The sequence below is a fragment of the Micromesistius poutassou genome (assembly GCF_964030765.1).
Source record: "Micromesistius poutassou genome assembly, chromosome: 24".
NCBI lineage: Eukaryota > Metazoa > Chordata > Actinopteri > Gadiformes > Gadidae > Micromesistius > Micromesistius poutassou.
Genome location: NC_140294.1, coordinates 3290373 through 3313657, shown reverse-complemented (window position 1 = coordinate 3313657; position 23285 = coordinate 3290373). Strand labels below are relative to the sequence as shown.

The following is a 23285-nucleotide window of genomic DNA, read 5'->3' as shown; positions in this document are numbered from 1 at the left end:
CCCCTGGTCAACATCGACCACGTTAAGGCTGTCTCATCGGACGAAACCGTAGTCCGACGTCCACATTTTGCGCCGATCTTTTCTAAGTTTGACCAAACGGAACGACGTCAAAACTCGGATCCCCCCCCCCCCCCCCCCCCCCAAAAAAAAAGACTTCCGTGAGTCTCGGACACAGAAGTACACCCAGATGTGCACGGCTTAACTTAACATGCATTCCCAACCTCCCAACCACACGCACACAAGGGGAACCCACCGTGCTGAAATAAAAAGATGGTCACCGGCATCCCCGCGTTCCCTCCTCTTCTTCACACCCAGGAGTCGGGGGAGCCGGTGTACTTGTTGGTGCCCTGGGAGGGCCTGCGCGTGGTGGAGTAGAAGTCCACGTAGTTGGTGGCGTGGGCCTTGGGCCGCAGGGCCTGGCCCGGGTAGCCGTCGGGCGACGGGGGCGTGAGCGCGGCCGGCTCGTCCTCGTAGGACTCGTCGCCGTAGCCCTGCACCGGGGAGGACAGGTACATCCGGTAGCTGTTGTAGTTCTTCCGGTCGGGCTCGTCGTAGAAGGGCTCCGAGTGCTGGTGGAGGGGGGAGAGAGAGGGGGAGAGGGGGTGAGAGGGGGGAGAGGGAGAGGGGGAGAGGGAGTGAGAGGGGGGAGAGGGAGAGGGGGAGAGGGAGTGAGAGGGGGGAGAGAGGGGGGAGAGGGAGAGGGGGAGAGGGAGTGAGAGGGGGGAGAGGGAGAGGGGGAAGAGGGAGAGGGGGAGAGGGAGTGAGAGGGGGGAGAGAGGGGGGAGAGGGAGTGAGAGGGGGGAGATGGAGAGGGAGAGAGAGGGGGGAGAGGGAGAGGGGGAGAGGGAGTGAGAGGGGGGAGATGGAGAGGGAGAGAGAGGGGGGAGAGGGAGAGGGGGAGAGAGGGGGGAGAGAGAGGAGAGGGGAAAGGGGGGAGGGGGAGAGGGAGAGAGGGGGAGTGTTGCAACGTTTGTAATGTTTTCAAAATAGGATTAGTTTTTTCTTTTGCAATGACATCAATAAATCAATCAATTTAAGTGGGTCTTCATTCAAAACAGCTAAAGCTAATAAAGATTGATTTATTTTAATTAAAGAGGCGTTGTTTGGAGAAGCTGGGTTAGAAGCCGTTTGTTCGGTCGGATATGTACTAGATTATTCTGTGTTATAATATGTTTCTGAGCATGTTTCTTTATGGTTCTAATAGGTATCTTGAGCAGTACAAAGGAAGAGCGCAACACTGCTGCTTTACAATCACCACTTTATTTTCTGGCGTCTAATGGGTATCTTACCTGAGACCTACGCAGGTCCTCTCCGGACTGGGAGGAATAGGTCCCGATGAAATACGGATGGTTCTTCTCAGAACCTGAAGGGGAAAACACAACAACGTTAGACACGCACAAATACACAACTGGGGATGTGAACACGTCTAGGGCTGGCCCCACATATTGGAGTAACGGTAAGATCATTGGTTCGTTACGGCCGTTCCTCAGTAACACTTCAGCACCGCTTTGACACATCATCAGTGACGGCAGACTGCTGTCAAGGGGCCACAGGAACGGGGAGGCGGGGAGCACTTTAAACTAACCGGTGGTCCACAAAGCACTATTGTGTTTATTGAAGTGCAATAGGGTTTCCCCGGGATATATTTAATTGACATTGTGGCACTTCCACCTGTCACTTGCAGCCATAGAAACAAGAGTTGGTGGCAAGCGGGGGGGGGTTAATGGTTTCAGTAATGGACGTCTTTAGCAGCTGTTTCAATGAGGGGTGAGAAAGCTCTGCCTACTCATAACAGCGGGTTGGTAATTGAATGAGCATGACTAGAAGAGGTCCATCTCTGTTGTTTCCCTCCCTGGTGAGCTGTGGTCCGCGGTGCTGTGGTGCGTTGTGATCAGCGCTAGGTCTGTCGTTGGGTCATTATTTTTTTTTTTATTAACCTTTATTTATTCAGGGAAGGCGCTATTGAGAGCAGGCTCTCTTTTTCAATGACGCCCTGATTACAACATACAAATAAAAACAAATACAAATGTACAATAGATAGAAACAGTCGGTCAAACAACCAGAACAGCATTTCAATACATATAGATAATACAATGGGGCAATTAGTGAAAGCTATTCAAAACAGGAGCAATCCTTATTTAATGCGACTTCAATCATCCCCATGAACGTCTCAACTGAGACCAATCATTAGAGCAGGCTACTCTCTCAGTAAGAGCTGTCACACTGGAGCTCTGCCCTAACCAGTCACTCTCAGACCCGTGAGTCACAGCCCTCGTCCACGCGGCGGTCCTGTGATATTGTAGTTTGGCTTTTTTTTTGCAATATTAATATGACACATTTGTTAACGAATTGAACCGCATAAAATATAACCAAAAAATGAAGAGGAAATAAACCGTTAACTGTTGATAAAAACACATCCCACATGTGTGAATATTTCAATCGTTCATTAAAAACACGACCTAAACCGACGAAATATGCGCTAATATTTCCTTGGTTTATGTCTTTATTTATGAACTATTGAAATATTCAATATTCCTAACGACAATCTTAGCCTTGAAATGATGTACCCGGGCCAGTCCTTCACATATCCCATTATAAATGATAAATCATTGACCATGAGTAAAACACACAGCTGCAGTTTTGATGCTCCATCAGAACACAGAGCACGCAGCCTGCACCTTGTCTTTATCGTCAGGACACGGTCAAAACGAGGCCACTCACCGTTGTACTGGTACTTGTGTAAACTGTTGTCGCCGTAGTAGGAGTCCAGTTGCATAGACGACTGCATCCTCTGGTTGTTGGAGCTGTGTCTCCTGATGCCCAGCATGGCTGGAGAGGACGTGGCACTCCCCCCTGGCCCCACACAGACACATTGGACAGAGCACTACATTACAGGCAGCATTAGCTCAGGAGGTAGAGCGGGTTGGCTGGTAACCGCAACGTTGCTGGTTCAATCCCCGGCTCCTCTTAGCTGAGTGTCGTGGTGTCCCTGAGCAAGACGCCTCACCCGAATTGCTCCTGATGAGCTGGCTGTCGCCCTGCGTGGTTGACTCTGCCGTCGGTGTGTGAATGTGTGCATGAATGTCAGTCAACACTGTACAGCGCTTTGGATAAAAGCGCTATATAAATGAGGACCATTTAACTCCAGCTTCAATGTTGCAACCAAATTAATAATAATGATAATGTATTGTCATTAATAACAATAAATACCTCACAAACTCTATACATAGGTGTAGGGTGTTTCACTGCTTCCCAGATATCTCCTACCTACCTGTATGTGTCCTTGAGCAAGACGCCTCGTTTGATAAAGTTGAATTAATATAAAATGTAAGAGAATACTATGACTTGACTTAAATAATGTCCAGACAACCTCAGATAAAACCCTGCTGAGGCCTACTGACGCTCTCTCCTCCCTGCCTCCGTTTGCGTCACTCAACAGGGGCAGCCAATGGGCTTCCAGCGGGTCTCACCTGATTGGACGACGGGGGGCAAGTGCAGGGGGCTGGTGGGCAGGGCGGGCTGCGAGCGGTAGCGCTCTCTCTCCAGTGTGGACACGGGCGTGATGAAGTGGGTGTAGTTCCAGCCGTCCTGTGGAGACGCAACGTTTGGCCGTCAGGTTCCTGAACAGACTCGTCTAGACGTTCACATCCGCTTATAAAAATGAATAATAAACCAAGATGAATACCAGCTTTTTTCTGTTCTCCAACGTTCAATTCAGGTTCCAACAGACGGAGAACAGGAGTGTGCAAAGTAATCTGGTGAGGTGTTTGGGTTAAAAGTCCACAGGCCTTTGTAGTCTAGCGACATAAAGTTTAGTGTTCAATTCCTTTATTGTTTGATGTAGTTTAATATAAGTTGAGGTTCAGGCTCTACAGGCAAGTTGGAGCCCACTATTGCCTTTTAAATGAACGGTACCAAAACAAACTGAACGCAAATGGACTGGAAGTGACTGCACCACAGCGCCCCCCACATGACACTCCTTCATTCACCTGTTTGTAGAGACCTCTCAGCTCACGGTACTGCCACAGGGTATTCAGCACCTGGGAGGCCGCCTTCACCACCTTCATGGAGTACCTGGGGGGGGGGAAGACACGCCCATTAGGGGTCAACAGGAGAGGACCACTGCATACAAAATCATCAGATCATTACCACGCTTGCACAATCAAAATAGGATTGATGCTCGCTGCGCTCTACAGTGTCTACACTCAATTACGCCACTGTAAATATCGTGATAAGATAATCCGATTTTTATGACGGATTTGATATTTCATATGGTATAACATATAACTATATCATTTGAGGTCCGGGCTCTAAAGGTCCATCTGTGTCCACAGTTGTCTTTTAAATGAATGTGAGCAAACAGGAACGAACGCAGTAGAAGCAAAACAACCGGAAACGACCACACTGCAGCGCCCTCTGTAGGACGCTATTCCCTTCAGTAACACCCATTGGCTTCCTCAACCTAAACCTGACAATACAAGAATAAGCGGAAGCAAAGAATCCCGATTACTCTTGCACACTGAAAGCTGCCCCTCCCGCCATCCCCAACCCCATCCCCTTTCCCTGAGTGCTCCACCCAAAGGGTACTGCGTGTGGTGCCAGCCTACCCCTTCCCCCACCCCCAACACTAGCAGAGAGTGCTCCACCCAAAGCGGAGTGCGCGTGGCGCGTGAGTGGAGTGGTGCGTGTGGTGCATGAGTGGAGTGGTGCGTGTGGTGCATGAGTGGAGTGGTGTGCGTGGTGCATGAGGTGGTGCGGAGTGGTGTGCGTGGTGCATGAGGTGGTGCGGAGTGGTGTGCGTGGTGCATGAGGTGGTGCGGAGTGGTGTGCGTGGTGCATGAGGTGGTGCGGCGTGCTGCGCGTGGTGCATGAGTGGAGTGGTGCGCGTGGTGCATGAGTGGAGTGGTGCGCGTGGTGCATGAGTGGAGTGGTGCGCGTGGTGCATGAGTGGAGTGGTGCGCGTGGTGCATGAGGTGGTGCGGCGTGCTGCGTGTGGTGCGGGCCTACCCCTTGCCGCGGCCCTTGCCGATGTTGACCAGCTTCTGGATGCCGCCGCTGTGCGCCAGGGCGCGGGCGTTCTCCACGTTGCGGCTGGTGACCTCGTGCAGCGTGCAGCACACCGACGCCACCGTGTCGTCCTCCAGCGGCGCCGCCCCGCCGCTGGAGGAGGAGCCGGGCAGCCGGCTCACCAGGTCCTGCATGGCGTACTTCCCTGCACACGCACGGCACGCACGCACGCACATACGCACGCACGCACGCACGCACGCACGCACGCACGCACGCACGCACGCACGCACGCACACACACACACACACACACACACAGGCGCAGGCAGGCACACACAAACGCACAGTGCACGCACACAGACACAGTGCACGCAATACAAATACGCACAGAGCACGCAGAAAACACACACACATACACACACGCACAACACACACACACACACAGCGCAGCACATTCAACATACACACAACCAAACACCACACACCACACACACACACACACACACACACACACACACACACACACATACACACAGCATACTCACACACACAGCGCACACAAAACAGGTTAATTGAGCAGTGGTTGTGGATCTGTCCATGTTTTCATGTGCACGGCTCATGTTTGTGCATTGTTGCATGGCAGTCTATGTGTGTGTGTGTTGTATTCATGCCTCCTTCTGTTTGTGAATGTGTGTATTTCTTTGAGTCGCACTCTGTGTACATCTGCGTTTTCTATGAAGATGTGTGTGTCTCCGTGTGTGTGTGTTCTATGTGTGTGTGTGTGTGTGTGTGTGTGGCGTGTGTGTGTGCTCTATGTTTGTGTGTGTGTGTGTGTTCTGTGTGTGTATGTGTATGTGTGTTCTGTGTGTGTGTGTGTGTGTGCTCTATGTGTGTGTGTGTGTGTGTGTGTTCTATGTGTGTGTGTGTACCTATGAGCTCCTTGTTCCTGCTGTCCAGGGCCATGTTCCTGAGGGCGGTGGCCACGGAGCAGACCACCCGGTCAGCGTCCATCCTCAGCAGCTCCACCAGGATGGGGAGACCCTTCTCCTTACGCACCCCCGCTCGGATGTAGGAGGAGAACTACACACACACACACACACACACACACACAGAACACAAAGAACAAGAACACACACACACAGACACAGTCCATTTTTATTTCAACACTAAACTCCTTTTCTTTGTTGCATAATACATTCCGGGGAATCGCTTTAATGAACGTCCCCAAAATCACAACTACAGAAAACGGTAACACTGCGAGGGAGAGATCACATCATCACGAGGTCTATGAAAGTGCTGTATTTATTTGTTAGCACATCGTGGCGTTGGGGTAGCGAACAAGAGCCCTGCTCAACAGCGTATCCACTGTTACATTTCAAACAAAACGTACACTCTCTTATATGAAGCTTTATGCATGGCTGTTTAATAACCATGATACTGGTGGACCATGTAACAAACCACCTACAGCCCAGTAGACATTCAACCATTTGTTCCTATCTTACTGAGGAGCTTATCACTGCCCACTGGGATTACTGGGATAACTGGCCGCACTGAACTGGTTGATCAAATCAATGGAGACCATGTAGAGATCTACCCTTATTTAGTTGTGTTTCTCATGTTCGTCGACGATCTCTGTCCAAGTTTCGCTACAACCCCGCCTAGTGACTTATAGATGATCACACTTTGTTTCAGTTTTGTTATACGTTAATAGCTGTATTGTTTGTGAGTAAAGGGGGATAATTAAAAGGATGTTATTTAAACCCTTGCTGTGTTCTGCTCTTGCTTTACAAACATCACCTCTACACTAGGGCACCTTTAACCATCCGTTACATCTGATACTCTTCACACCGTCCCGACCCCCCGTGTGTGTGAGTGTGATCAGCCTTGCGTGTAGTTCTTACGTTTGTCACAGTTTGACAGTTTGTTTGTTTGTTAGTTTGTTTGTGCTGCTCTCATACGATGTGGTCGCTGTTATCACGATCACAAAGCGCTTCATAACTCGTGTGTTGAAAAGGAGGATGGTGATGAGGAGGAGGAGGAGGAGGAGGAAGAAGAGGAGGAGGAAGAGGGAAGAGGAGGAGGCAGAGGAAGAGGAGGAGGAGGATGGTGATGATGAGGCGGTGGAGGAGGAGGAGGAGGAGGATGGTGATGATGAGGAAGAGGAGGAGGAGGATGGTGATGATGATGAGGAGGAGGAAGAGGAGGAGGAGGAAGAGGAGGAGGAGGAGGATAAGGAGGGGGAGGTGATGATGATCATGACGAGGAGGTGATGATCATGATCATCATGAGGAATAGGAGGAGGGTGATGATGATGATGATGATGATGATGAGGAGGAGGAGGAGGAGGAGGAGGAGGAGGAGGAGGAGGAGGAGGAGGAGGAGGAGGTGGAGGAGGTGATGATGATCATGATGAGGAGGAAGATGAGGTGGATGATGATGGTGATGATGACGAGGTCCTTACCTTCCAGTTCCCTGCGGAGAGGTTCTGCAGGGATCCGGCGGCGCCCTCCAGGGTGGCGGGGTTGGAGCTCTCGGCCAGCAGGTTGAGGTAGGGCCGCACCACCGTGGGGTGCCACAGCAGCTCCGCCCCCCGCAGGGTTTGGGACACACCCACACCGTCCCACTGGGGGGGGGGGCACACACACACACACACACACACGCCGAGGAATTGACCCACACGCAGGGGAATGGAAACACACGCACATGCGCATGCACACACACACACACACACACACACACCGAGGAATGGATACACACACATACACACACACACACACACACACACACAAAAACACACACGCACACACACACACACACACAGGGGGAAACGGACACGTGCATACAAACGCACACACACACACACACACAGGGGGAAACAGACACACGCATACAAACGCACACTCACACACACACACACACGCACACCCACACACACACACACACACACACAGGGGGAAACGGACACACGCATACAAACACACACTCACACACACACACACACACACACACACACACACACACACACACACAAAGATTAACCTCTAGTAGTGAATGGCAGGGTTAGACAACATAATGAGAAAACAAAACAATGGCTGACATCTTGCAGTTTAGAAACCACCCTTCCATCAATACACACTGTATACCAGGGATTAAAACTAACGACGTCCCGTCGTCCCGGGGGCCGTAATTAATTGTCATCGGGAGGATCAATATTCTCTCAGGAGTCAACCTCGGGACGAAGAGAATTTTGTGGGCACTGACTTAATTTTTCTGTTTAAGTTTTCAACACTTTCTGCGAACCAGAACGGGTTCGCGGTCGGTGGAAAACACTTAATGTCGATGGAAAAGACTTACGTGAAAAGGTAAATGGAAAAAGGACTGAGCTTCATTCAATTGGCTGGCGCGCTCGTGTTTGTGTTGTTCAGTGAGACGCAGAGACTGCTTGCAACAATGTTGCAGCCTGCTGCTCTCGCACTGCTTGCCGCTCGAGCTGAGACGAGACGAGGATACTGTCACCAAAGATCCTTTATTATCGTAATTTCCCGCATATAGGCAGCACCGTGGGTAAACCGCAAGCCTTTAATTTATGTATAAAAAAGACAGAATTGTGCATAAGCCACACCCATATATAGTCCGCACAAGTTTCAAATGGGCTAATTATGTATGAATTATATTATGAATAGGCATATAAAACCCTTCAGCCAAGTGGTCACTGCAAATCGATGTTAAACTTGAACTTGCTTTTCCCCCTTAACGTTAAGACCGACTAGGCCTACTGCTTGGCACACGCACATTTTTGTGCAGGAGAACGGCGAGAGCACATCAAACGCACGTAGCAGCTACAGGACCTTCTTTCTTTATTGTCTCTGAGTGCGTGTCGCTGTTAAACACCTGACAATGAGCTAGTTTACCATGAACCGCCATATGAATCTGGAAAAAAGGAATAAAGACAGCGAGGATGCAGTTGAAGATGAAGGTAAATCGGTGCTGATTTATTTTTAACGTCAACATTAGAGGAATTGACGTGTTCCCCGATGGACATATTTAACTCACAACTGTTTATGTTGAGACTGTTTTGCTTTTTGCTACCTGTCTGTGTGCGGGCTTTGTGCACCGTCAAGGGAACGAGGCGGTGGTTGAAAAAAGTATTTTGACCGCTTATTAATTTCACTCGTTGCTTATAATGGTTTATTCGTTTCCCAGTATCATTTCATTAATTTGGAAGACAGTTTTGTTCATTTATGAAGTTGCGAGTTTTTGAAATTATTGGAAGCGAGTCGAGCTGACCTCGCCTGCTGTGTGTATTGTATATTGGTGAAACACAACACTGCCAATGTGGCAGTTCCATGCGCAATGTGGATTTCTAAAGGTTACTGTACAGTGGCGGAGACGAGTGTCAGGAGCTGAACCATCACTACGGTAGAGCTAAGAAGGTTCTACGAGCGCTTCAGACCAACCTTAGCAACGAACGACGTGAGAAAGAAATTTGTAGCAAAGAACGAATAACCTAATTAATTGAAAATGGACTTTTAGAAATCGTTTTCCCATGTATTGGCCGCACCCATGCATAAGCCGCATAGCTTACAGAATTTTGGCAAATTTGTGTATAAACTGCGGCTTATAGTCGGGAAATTACGGTAAATGCAGTTACTAAATGGTTGAGTAGTGGCAGAAGGTCACGTAGACAAAACTAGTCTGGAAATAAATATATTATTTTATCAACATAATGTATTGTGTTTTTATTATATTATCAGTAAGTAACAACTCAAAATGTAAAAAAGATTTTTGAAAATTCGGAACGATTCGGGACAGTTCAAAATGTTTTTTGGGACGTTTCCGGGACGGTGGTGAAAAAAGTTTGTTTTAACCCCTGCTGTATACATCAGTATAAAGACGACGCGTTTAACAGACGTGTGTCAGAGAGTATCTTAACAGCATTAGCATAAGAATGGTAACATTGCAAAGCGCTTTGTGTGGCCACTGGTGCCAAAAAAACGCCACATAAATGAAGTCCATTTACCATTACAACCCACTGCAATGCAACGCTGCATAAAACAACCCGCAGTACCGACGGGCCGCCACCAGAGGGGGGCGTTGTGCTCCGGTGCTCCCCTTACCTTGTCGTCGGTCCAGCCACTCCTCCTCTTGCTGCCGCTGCCGCTGCGCCTCCTCTTGCCCAGGCAGAGGTAGTCTAGCTCCCGGGCCGGGGAGGAGAACCCCAGCAGGGCATCCAGCTCCGGGTTGCCTAGGAGACGGGACGAGGGCATCTCCACCTCCAGCCGGTACGAGAGGTTCCGCAGCGTGCACACACTGTTCTCCACGATCTATGCAGACGCACACACACACACACACACACAGAGGAATGGATACACACACAGACACACACACACACACACACACACACACACACACAGGAATGGATACACATGAACGTGCACGCACAAATAATGTGGACACGCACACACGTGTGCCAACACACACGCACACACATGCGCCAAAACACACACACAAACAAACACACATACACAGGAATGCACAGATACATGCATGCACAAATAATATGAACATACACACACACACACACACACACACACAGGAATGGACACAAAAACACACACACACAAACACAGGAACACACACACACATGCACGCACAAATAATGTGGACACGGCACACACAAATAATGTGAACACACACGTCACACACACACACACACACACACACACACACACACACATACATACACAGGAATGGACACACACATGCATGCACAAATAATGTGAACACACACACACAGGCGCCCACACACATGCACACACACACACACACACACACACACACACACAGACACACATTAGACAGGTGGATGGTCTACGGCGGTTGCTTGGCAGACACTAATTGGTCCGTCCTCGTCCATCCGGCTGATGTCTTCACGGTGGATGAAGGTAAGTAAACAGCTGCTGAGCGCGTCAGCCTCTGAAGAAGCCATACCTGACAGGTTCCCTGCTAGCCGTCACAGATGCAGCGGCTAGCTGCACCTACTGTGTACTGCACCTACTGTGTTCCCCCATACGCACACTGCACCTGGATCACAGGTGAAGCTGGGATGACCCCAATGTCAGCTACCAAGCACTTCGTAGAAGAAATCAAAATTAATATGGCCACCCAAAATGCAATTTGTTTTCGTATATATATATATAAACCTGATATCATACATGTCCCCTACTGCACCCACTACTCCACCATTGTCAAATTATCGTTATTTTCCTCAGAGAAATACCGTGGCGAAACACTGACAGAACGGTGTTCTGCTATAGCAGTGTAGGAAACACATGAAAGCTCACGGATGACTATTAGCCAAAATATAGGAAGCATAAATAGTCCAAGTCACACAAAGTGACTAATAGTTAATAATAGAAAGTAGCATAAATGTATGATCAACAGAAGCAACAGTATAATGAAACCCAGACGGTGGGATGGCTGCGAACCGCAGACTCAAAACAGGATAGGCGCCAACACGCACGCCAAAGAAAACGTGTTAAGCTGTTTTTGTGTTCTTCTGTTATAATGTTATGTCATTGTATGAGGCTATTTCATCTGAAATTCAGCCCTAGTGGAATCACTGATCGCACTAAACCCTTTCTGATGGCTTATCGCGTACGCGCACGTGCACATGAGCGCCATGCACGCACGCACGCATCAAGACTGTTTTGTGCACACATCAACAAACCCAACCTCACACACCTCAGCCGTTGTGGGAAGAGAATTGGTGAATCATCGTAATTGTTTCTACGAAGGCGGATTACATTCAGCCTAATGCATATCTATTTCTATGATGTTTAACCGACAATCTTATATAAGTGCTGCCGCTGAGTGGATAAATGATAGTGGTTCTCCACATGGTTCCGTCTGCTTTAAAGGACGTCTACGAATAAGATGTTCCTTCTCATTACTGCCCTCTTTGGCCAGTCACTGAACTGCAGCCTGCGGGTTGGGGGTTTGGGATTGAGATCAGGGGCCGCATCTGATCTCCTGGGGGCCCTTAGCCACGAGGCACCATTGATCCTCCTCCCAGAGGAGTGAGGAATTGATATTGGCCCCTGCACCAGATGCTCCAGATGTAATAGTATATGCTATCTATGTTCTTCCCCCCTTAGGGAAACAATCCCTCAAGGTTATGAAGATGATGAGGGACTCTGGATGTACTCCTGCTCTACCTTGGAGGGGCATCCACTGTGAGCAGAGTGGAAGATACAGTGTCGTGCTTCTCCGCTCACATTGAATCGAAGACAGGAAAGGATGGGAAAGACGAGGAGGAGAATGAGAGGAAGGGAGGGGAGAGAATGGAGTAGAAGAGTGAAGAGTTAAAAACCAAGAATAACGGGAGAGTGAAAAGGAGAGCGGAGGAGAGGATGGAAGAGAAGAGAAGACTAGGAGAGAGGAAAGGAGCCGAGAGGAGAGGAGAGGAGATAACAGGACAGATGACAAGGGAAGTAAATAGAAGATAAGACTAGGAGAGAGGAGGGAGGTGGAGGGTAGAGGAGACTAGGAGAGAGGAAGGGGAGCAGAGGAGAGAAGAGAAGAGAACAGGAAAGGTGTTGAGAGAGGTGGAGGGGAGAGAAGACAAGGAGAGAGGAGGGGAGAGAAGACTAGGAGAGAGGAGGGGAGAGAACAAGAGAGGAGAGGAGGGAGGTGGGGGGAGAGAGGGCTAGGAGAGGAAGGGAGAGAACAGGAGAGGAGAGGAGGGAGGTGGAGGGGAGAGAGGACTAGGAGAGAGGAGGGGAGAGAAGACTAGGAGAGAGCAGGGGAGAGAAGACTAGGAGAGAGCAGGGGAGAGAAGGCTAGGAGAGGAGGGGAGAGAACAGGAGAGGAGAGGAGGGAGGTGGAGAGGAGAGCGGCGGTTACCTTGCTGTCGTAGTCTGCAGTGTTGACGCAGGACTTGAGGACGTAGAGCAGGGAGTCCACCAGACCCTCGCAGCACCTCAGCTGGCTCCTCGCCTCCTCCCCTGCAGAGCTCAGGTTCCTGAGACGCACACAGACACACACATGATGCATATACACACACAAACACACATGATACACACACAAACCAACACACATGATACACACACAAACCAACACACATGATACATAGACAATCCAACACACATGATACACACACAAACACACACATAGTACATACACAAACACACACATAGTACATACACAAACACACACAGATAATACATACACAAACACACACACATGATAAATACACAAACACAGACGAACACCCATGATACATACAAACAAACACACAGGATAAATACACAAACACACACACAGACACACACAAAATACATACACAAACAAAGCAACACAGAACGCTTAATATTGATCGAGTGCTTTCAGGGACTACATTTATCATCTTTGGTCACACACACACACGCACCCCCACACAAACCCTTATTGTTGACTCAATTAAATCCCAGACACTGGACACACATGCTTACAAACCCAGGGATATGTGGATTGAGGGTTTATCTGGCACACACACACACACAGACACACACACACAGCAATGTATACATTGGCCCACAGGGCGGCCTCAAACCTGCCTGGATACAGTTAAGGCTGGTCTCTGAGCCAATACCAGTCTTCAGCACAAAACCGCTCAGGCAGTCAAGGAAAGAATGCACAATTTCACTCGAGCTGGCTCACATGATGCTACAGACCAGCAGCATAATAATGAGTCTGCACTCATTACCATATGCTGTATATACATAAATAAATATATATATATATATATATATATATATATATATATGAATGTATCTGTATTTATACGTGAATTTATGTGTATATACACACACACACACACATAAATATTTGTATGTACTGTATTTGTTTGTTTGTGGGCACTAACTACAAACTACCAAGCCAGGGCATTTTGTATGCAGTTTATCGTGTTGGACGTAACAAAGATACAGCTATGGCAGCTTCTCACACTTGTTTGAAATAAGATGGATGTCAGTGGCTCGTCAACAATGTCAGATTGCTGGATGCATGTACACCGCGAGAGAAAACGAAACCATGGCTGATTTACATCTCAATGTTCACAATGTCAACCCTTCACTTCGCAAACAGCCAAATCCTTTAAACACCAAAACATAATATGAAATGCTCTAAATGTCTATTTCTAAATGTCTATTTCTTTAAAGAGTAATGCATGAGTAGTATTTTCTTTAAAGAGGAGTACATGAATAGATAGTTTAGCAGTAGCACTTTATGGCCGTTCTGTGTTCCTCCTGCTCTGCTCCTGTCTGTCTCGCGAACGGATATAGACACTAGCTATTAGCTTGTCTAATCATTCTGGTCCAAACACAGCTGTAGCTTTGGAGACACAGGCTACACCACTGAATGGAAATGTACTGTTGGTACTTTTATACACTTGGTTTATTGTACAAATTATATGTATTTACTTACATTTGTACACTCATTTATCTTTTATTTTATACTTTATTATATATTCAAGACATAAAGTTGACCCTCGAAAAACCTCCTGGTCCAGAGTGTACCCTGTGGTATTCTGTGTGGGGAGAGAGGTGAGGAGTGAAGACTAGGAGGAGAGAGGAGAACAGGAGAGGTGAGGAGAGAATGTAGGAGGCGAGACGACTAAGAGAGAGGAGTGGAGAGATGAGGAGAGAAGACTAGGAGAGATGAGTGGAGAGATGAGGAGAGGAGAGGAGAGAACAGGAGAGGTGAGGAGGGATGCAGGCAATTGATTCCTTCTTTTATCAGGTGGTTCCCGTTTGACATCATGAATTTGAAAACCGGGTCAGTAAAGCGTAAATAGCAGCATGGCGGCTCAGTGAAAACACCTTGTCACCTTTAACTGTCACACAAAAGATCTTGTGAAACAACAGACGTGTTCACGTGTGAACCCCCGGGGAGAGCGGTGAGGAGGGAAGTGAAGACTAGGAGAGAGGTGGCGAGAGTTGAGAAGAGGAGAGGAAAGGAGAGAACAGGAGAAGGGAGGAGGGAGGGGAGGGGGATAGAAGACGGGGGAGAGAGGAGGGGAGCGTTGAGGAGAGAATGGAGGAGGAGAGAACAAGAGAGCAAAGAGGGGAGGTGAAGACGAGGAGAGAGGAGGGGAGCGTTGAGGAGACAGGAGAGGAGAGAACAAGAGAGGAGAGGAGGGAGGTGAAGACGAGGAGAGGAGGGGAGTGTTGAGGAGAGAATGGAGGAGGAGAGACACCAAAGATCCCGTGCAGCGACGGCCGTGTTTACGCATGGACCCCCGGGGGGCCTGGCTGTTTGGGGGGGGGTGGGGGTTGGGGCGCCTCACCTGAGGCAGCCGGTGGAGTTGCGCAGCAGCAGGGAGGCGTGGAGCTTGTGGGAGGCGTGGTCTCGCTGCGGGACGGCGCCGCTGCTCCAGCCGGAGTGGGGGATGACCACTGTGTTGGTGAGCATGCTCAGTGCGTCGCGCACGATGGTCATCTTGACGGCGTCGCACGACGACAGGTTCCACAGCACGCCTGTGGGAGGGGGGAGGGGATTGGGGGGGAGAGAGAGAGAGAGAGAGAGAGAGAGAGAGAGAGAGAGAGAGAGAGAGAGAGAGAGAGAGAGAGAAAGAGAAAACCAGAGATATATGAATAAAATGAGTTAAGAAGAGGGTTAGGGGGAGAAAAAGATAGATCGATAAAAAGAGATGGAGAGAGAGCGAAAGGAGTGTTAGATGGATAAAGTGAGAAAGGAGATATAGATGGAGAGAGATGGAGAGAGAGAAAGAAAGGAGAGATAGATCGTTAGAGAGAGGGAGATGGAGAGAGAGTGAGATGGAGAGAGAAAGAAGAGATGGATGGACAAAGCGATAGAGAGAGGGAAGAAAGGAGAGAAAGAAAGATGGAGAGAGAGACAGAGATATGGAGAGATAGAGATGGGGAGAGAGAAAGACACAAGCACACAAAAGGGGGGGGGGGGAGTGGACTAGAAGAATGAGAGATACAAACATATTCCTACACTTTTGAAATCTCTCTATGAATAGATTTATTCTCGTCCTATTATAGGCCGACTCTGTGTGCTCAACACATGTTTCCCTGGAGAGCGTAATGGTTCCCGGTTAACTAGGGTCATGAGACAGGCACACACAATAAACAGGACACACACGGTGCAGTACACACACACACACACACACACAATCAATTGGTCCGCAAATAACCTTAACTAGAAATTTGAGGGATTCTGGGTTCCTGGAAGACAATCTACATCAACCTCAGTTAATCAGTTCAAATTAAGGGGACCAGAAAAGATATTGCAAGAACTCAGATCAACATTCATGTTAAAAAATGAAAACAGCGTGGGAGCGTGGGGTGATGGCGGTGTGTGTGTGTGTGTGTGTGTGTGTGTGTGTGTGTGTGTGTGTGTGTGTGTGTGTGTGTGTGTGTGTGTGGGTCGATGAAGGACTCGATAGCTCCGACACGGATTTCAACTTTTGAGAAACGTCTCAAAAGGGAAGCTTGTGAACGCCACGTTGTTTACTGAGCTACGAGACTCACGAAGAAGAGACGAATCCTTGGGGCGTGAAACGGGGCGTAAATCAAACGCGAATCACGGCGACTGTCGGCCGGGCGCTACTTGGCGGGGAAGTATTTCCACCGTTTGTCAGACCACCTGTCACAGCTTCCCCCCCCCCCCACACCGTGAGCATCTGTGTTGAGGGATGATGGGTGGCTTGTGCGTCGTGCGCTTCGCATGCCGACTCTCTCACACCTCCCCCGCTATATACCCCCGCCATGTTGAGACATACGGACACACGATGGACCGGTACAGAGACAGACAGACAGACAGACAGACACGGGACAGATACAGAGATAGACAGGGAGACACGCCAGGGAGGCACACGTGGACCGGTACAGAGACAGACTCACATGGGACAGACACACGGACAGGTACAGAGACAGACAGACATGGGACAGACACACAGACAGATACAGAGACAGACAGACAGATAGACAGGGAGACACGCCAGGGAGGCACGCGTGGACCGGTACAGAGACAGACAGACACGCCAAGGAAAGACACACGGACAGATACAGAGACAGACACACATGGGAAAGACACACGGACAGATATAGAGACAGACACATGGACAGATATAGAGACAGACACATGGACAGATATAGAGACAGACACATGGACAGATATAGAGACAGACACACATGCCAGAGACGCCCACATGGACAGATACAGAGACCCCCCCTGGTCTGACGGCAAACCCCACAACCGTAACTAACACATTTTTGGCGGGAAACCCTGAGAGACAGACAGACAGACAGACAGACAGACAGACACACCGGGGATGCAAGAGTCGACAGATACAGAGACAGACAGACAGACAGACGCAGATGGACAGACGCATGCACACGCCGGAACGGAGCCGTTTACTTGAGCACCTCTGAAAGGCTTCCCTCTCACACACACACACACACACACACACACACACACACACACACACACAAACTGATAACATGTTTCTATTATAATATTCTATTATAATAACATTGGACGTTCGTCATGATGCTGAATGTTGAATAGGCCAACAAGCCACACACACAAATTGCTTACACACACACACACACACACACACACACACACACACACACACACACACACACACACACACACCAACAGGTCATAATAAGCCAACAAGACTGAGAGACAGACAGACAGACAGACAGACAGACACACAAACAAACAAACACACACAGCTGGTCGTCGGGTCATAAGCCAACCATACGGCAACAGATCATAATAAACCACCAAGACACACACACACACACACACACACACACACAAAGACACACAAACCAGCCGACCAATGAGGGCCTCCCGGTGGGACAGAGGGTGATTGACATGCGAGTGTGAGGGCGGGGGAGGGACCTACCGGTGACCAGCTCGCGGACGTCGTTGTCGGTGGTCTTGCGCAGGAGCCGCAGCAGGGCGGGCACGCCACCGCAGTTGCGCAGGGTGACCTTGTTGTCGTCGGTGGCCTTGCCGTACACCAGGTTCCTGAGGGCCCCGCAGGCGCTCTTCTGCACCTCACACACCTTGTGGTCCAGCAGGTCCAGGAGCAGCTGGATCCCCCCCAGGTGACGCACCTGGTGGACCAACACAACAGAGAGCTGGTCTCAGAACAGTATAAATACTGAAGGTTCACCTGGTGGATGAACACAGCAGAGAACTGGTCTCAGAACAGTATAAATGCTGAAGGTTCACCTGGTGAACAAAGCATCAAAACATATGGCTTGCTAGAATAGGTGTTTAGAAAGACTTATCTGGTGAACATATTAGGATACTAACTAAATACCCACAGCTTTCTAGAATATTTGTACAAAAAGGCTCACCTAGAAAACATGTAAAACATGAAAACATGTGTAACCTACATCATAACCTACTGGCTACAACAGACGGCATTCAAGAACACGAGGACAGAAATCTCACCTGGTGAACATACACACGTACTTTAAACACACTACTTACTAGAATATGTGTACAGAAAGTAGTCATTTGAAGTTGACTTGAGACATCAACACAGCCAGATGGCCAATGTTTACCTCAATGGAAGCTAAGGGATTCACCTATAGTCGATTTGCATAATCTATACTCTCCCTGTGCACCCATCTGCCGTGGGTGGGCTAAAAGGTACTACAGTACGACGATGTGTGACTAACAGCGATCCTCTGACACACTCGTGGGAAGGCCGACCCCCCTGCGTGGACACCCACAATGCTAATACCACGAGTATCAGTGCTATTCACTGACCGATTTTTTTTATTTTATCGTGGCAGATCGCGATGATGAATTCAGTTAGACTTTCCACAGTCCCCCTTGTCTGATTCCTAATCTCGGCAGCTCATCGAGAGACGATTTATTTCTGATTAGTGTAGTTTCCGCATATGACAATTTTTCTGAACATATTTCCCAGAGTTCCACCGTGCAATTATACGAACGAACGAATAATAACAAGCAAGCGGTTGACAACTCCCACCTGCGCATGACGTGACGTGTGTCAGACGCAGCACAAAGTCAGTTATTTTTTTATATATATAGTAACATTTGAGAGACATTCGTTTGAGGGACAAGTCAACACTGGAAGGCCTATTATAATGATATGAAATAACGAATAATAAAGACTCAAGCAGTTGAGATGTGTGGATGTGTGTCCGACACAACAACACACACTTATTTTTATTACTTTAATTTTCAAGCCTATCGTTCAAGTTGATTGATTCGTTTGGGACGTTTAAGAGATATTTCATATATTTATGAAATATCATATTATGTTTGTTTTTAGACAGACGAAAAACAAACAATACCCACGAGGATGAATAAGTTACATTCAAAATGAATTGGCGGGATATTGATTTGAGATTATATTTGTGGCCTACTTAATATATTGCAGGCTATAGGATACATACAGACAGAACACAGTTACATTTCACATTGGTGCTGCCATGACTGATCTCCTTTGCTTCGGGCAAAGCGCTTTTATCTTGCAACGCCAGGTTGGGATGGCCATTCTGCAGACCTCAGGCGTCGCTGTCGCCTTCATGGGCATTTCATCTGGCCTCTCTTTTATCTCTGGCTGATGGGACTCTGTGTCCTGTCACCTGCGAGAGGATTTACAAATGCCCAGGGTGTATCCACACTATGTTGTGTTCTGCAATGTTCATTTGAAAGATGAAGGTTGAAAAACCTGAACCCCAACCTAAATCTTTAACCACTGAAAGGATGAAAGTGCATATTTGATGCAAGGGTCGGCTTAGCTCAGGAGGTAGAGCGGGTTGACTTGAAACCAAGGATGCTAGTTCGTTCCCCGGCTCCTCCTAGCCGAGTGTCGAGGTGTGCCTGAGCAAGAAGCTTAACCCTAACTGCTCCAGACGCCTTACGTGGTTGACACCGCCGTCTGTAAGTCGATTTGGATAAAAGCGTCATTAATCTGTGTAATACCATATTGTTAGGTCCCTGATGATTCACATCCCTAACAGAAAGACTTAAATAAACCGCTCTCGAAATATTCATTCTTATGTGTGATTTTGGTCCAGAGAGCAGCCAATTAGGGCATAGGGGGAGTGGCCTGGGCCTCTGAGGCCAAGCCCTCTTTGCATGTGCCTATGTAGCCTTGACTTTACTTTAACATTTTTACTTGTATTTTTTTTCTATCCTCAGTTTTAATTAATATTTACTATATTGAGGCGCAGTCCTTGAAGTCTGAACCTGAAATACAGGAAACTCCATCTCTACAAACGGCAAAGAGTGATAGTAACACAAACTTCCCTCCAATAGGAGCGTAGCTTGGCTCTCTCAGTGGGAGAGCGGGCGGTTATTCAGTCCATTGGATGCGGTGCAAAGAGCAGTCCAAGCAGTACATTTGGCAGGACATTTATTTTAAGACTCATACGAGACAGATGGCCGTTCTAGCCGTCTGAAAGGCGACAGAAGGGGGGTTGGCAGGCATCACGTTAGATAAAGGTACCATTCCAAAACTTTTGAATGCCGTCCACTCTTTAGCACATGTACACAACTGTGGCATCTTCTTCTCGTCAGTGATGGGACTGTTCATGGTGGTCTCGCTGGTCCTGATTTAACACGAGAACCACAGTCCACCACAGTCATTTTGACCGCTAGTAAATATAACAAAAGTCGAGTTAAACTCTCAAGCAAGTTTCAGAGTCGCCCATTCAGGACTTTTGTCTAATATTTCTTGTTTACATGTATGTATTCTTGAAATTCTGAAATTTGATAGGAAAACAAGTTTAAAAGCATTTTCGCGACTTTATACACTGTAAAATTACTCCCCCTGTAGCTGAAAGGCCGCAGTTGTTCAATTCTCCAGCTGGGGTCGCAAAGGGGCAGGTTTACTATTAGACTACAAATGTCATCTATAGAAGACTAGACTAGACTATTACTTATTTGAAGCAATTGCCCTTTTAGGTACTTATTCCAAGTGACATTCCTCTAATGGACAGTTAACCTTTCCAGACAATAGGGCCACTGTCTGGTAAACTACATGTTTATATAAACACATGAACTTATATATTTGATATTTTGATATTAGACAACTGCCTTGTGGCCTCCCGTAATTTAACACCTAAATGCCTCACATCATACACTTATGTGAAGCCCACTAATTCAGCAACATAACACATTATTACTGTCATAAAAAGCTTCGGTACTTATTGGTAAGACAAAGTAAATCACACGTAAGCCAATTATTTTATTTTATATGGACTAGGCATAGTCCATATAAAAAGCAACGTTTAGTCTTTTTACTCCTAGAGAGAAGTAAAAGATTACATTTAGAAAAAAGATTAAAAAAAAAGCAGAGTTTACAAAGATAGTGGGGAAGAGCAGAGTCGTTAGATCTTACCCAAGAGGACATACTTGATTAGACTGAATTTGCAACGCTTATTACTACTGGCAACCATGATGTCAGTGCTTGATTTTATATATATATAATTTTTTTGTTTTTCTTTGGTGCATTTACCACCGAAAACGTAGTCTAAACTCTTGGCTGTTGTCCAGAGTTTAGTTAGCATTGAAACCACAGATGTCAAGCATGTTGTACAGTAGTACAGCAACAGGCCATCTGCGTGTTCCACCTTTCACCGCACGGCCTTTTGGACCTTTGTAATGAAAGGTGTGAAGGACGCTAATGAGTGGAACAAGCCTCACGAACCACCTCAACCACCCGACCCTGTACTCCTGTATTCTCAGCATTTTCTCAATTGACGTTTTTTCTAATCACAAAGTTGCTCACAGTATCGCTCATGAGGGACGTTATTTAAAACAAACTGAGGACGAGACTCGAAGACAAGCCACAGATTTCCTTTCGGTTGAGGCTGATGAAAACAATTCAGATACGATATGAAAGTATGACCATCAAATCAAGATGGATGCCTTGGTCCAAAGCAGAGAACACAAAGGCTCCGTGATGGATTTTAATGGGCTTTCAAACAACGATGGCGGCATACGCCACCACAACAATGACGCCGGCCTCATCCTTGACCCCACTTGGCTTCTCCAAGTGCTCCAACACTTTCTATTCAGCCCATCCGGGGTTTCACTGAGAGGTTTTGTGATAGTTGAGATGGGTTTTTAAAGTCGAGGGAACAAGTAAAAATTGCAGAAATTATTATGAAAAGCCTTTTGTACGTCTTTTGTGGATGTCCTTGATTGACGGTAAATGAGAGGTCGTAGGTCAAACGACAGTGGACGCGTGGCACAGCTTTTGGACTGATTTCCCCTCGCAAATTCCTGGACGGACCGACGGAGCGAATCCTAAAAGAGTTACGACGGCTTTGAGGTAAGGTCCAGTGCCCGGCCCGGTTCTCTAGCCCACCTCCAGTTTGGTCCGGTTGTCCCCGTAGCACAGGTGCTGCAGGTAGGCGGCGGCATTGGCCTGGACCGAGGGGAAGTGGTGCTGCAGCATGTGGATGACCTCTGGGAGCTCGGGGTCGCGCCACGCAAACTCCCTTCAGAGGAGGGAGGAGATGATCAATGTGTGGGGTCATAAAGTCAACCAGTGTAGTGTAATGTGATGCTCCAGGAATGGCCCGGATGTGTGTGAGGGCATCTGTTTATATGTGTGTGTGTGTGTGTGTGTGTGTGTATTCATAAAGACCTTTGAGTGAGTGAGTGAGTGAGTGTGATTGAGTGTGTGTGTTGTGTGTTGTGTGCTGTGTATGTGTGTGTGTGTGTGTGTGTGTGTGTGTGTGTGTGTGTGTGTGCATGTGTGTGGGCGCCTGTGTGTGTGTGTTCACATTATTTGTGCGTGCATGTGTGTGTCCATTCCTGTGTATGTATGTATGTGTGTGTGACGTGTGTTCACATTATTTTTTGCGTGAGTCAGTGAGTGTGTGTGTGTGTGTGTGTGTGTGTACCTTGGATCTTTGTGCATGCTGTCGATGGACGGGGTCCGGTCCCCCAGTCCAGAGTGTCTGGAGAAGAGGGTTTCTGCGTCCAGCCCCTGCTGGGAGACCCTGTAGGAGTCAGTGTACAGGGGGGCAGAGCCCAGGCCGTAGCTGCTCCGCTGGTACGGCAACGTGCCGCAGTGGCTCACTGCGCGCGTGAGCGTCTCCACACCTACACACACACACACACGCACGCACGCACGCACGCACGCACGCACACACACACACACCACACACACAAAAACACACAGAGATGATATGAATCCATCCTTTTTGAGGGCACAAAGGCCACATGCCAGGGCATCAAGGCCATAAGTTAAAAAAC

At 48.1% G+C, this 23285-nt stretch overlaps 1 protein-coding gene across 1 annotated transcript in view; it reads right to left on the bottom strand.

Moving 5' to 3' along the window:
- Positions 1-305: 305 nt before the first annotated feature.
- LOC311369781 (plakophilin-4-like) overlaps positions 306-23285 on the bottom strand; it is a gene marked incomplete at both ends in the record, with an annotated part of 44386 nt that continues 21406 nt past the window's right edge. Inside the window, 14 exons of the mRNA XM_084487982.1 lie at positions 306-569; positions 1290-1363; positions 2722-2853; positions 3471-3588; positions 3990-4074; positions 5008-5212; positions 5936-6086; positions 7468-7629; positions 10124-10330; positions 12912-13029; positions 15334-15523; positions 17932-18145; positions 22390-22522; positions 22931-23132. Coding sequence (XP_084344108.1) covers positions 306-569; positions 1290-1363; positions 2722-2853; positions 3471-3588; positions 3990-4074; positions 5008-5212; positions 5936-6086; positions 7468-7629; positions 10124-10330; positions 12912-13029; positions 15334-15523; positions 17932-18145; positions 22390-22522; positions 22931-23132 — 2255 coding nt within the window. The remainder of the gene's footprint in view (positions 570-1289; positions 1364-2721; positions 2854-3470; positions 3589-3989; positions 4075-5007; positions 5213-5935; positions 6087-7467; positions 7630-10123; positions 10331-12911; positions 13030-15333; positions 15524-17931; positions 18146-22389; positions 22523-22930; positions 23133-23285) is intronic.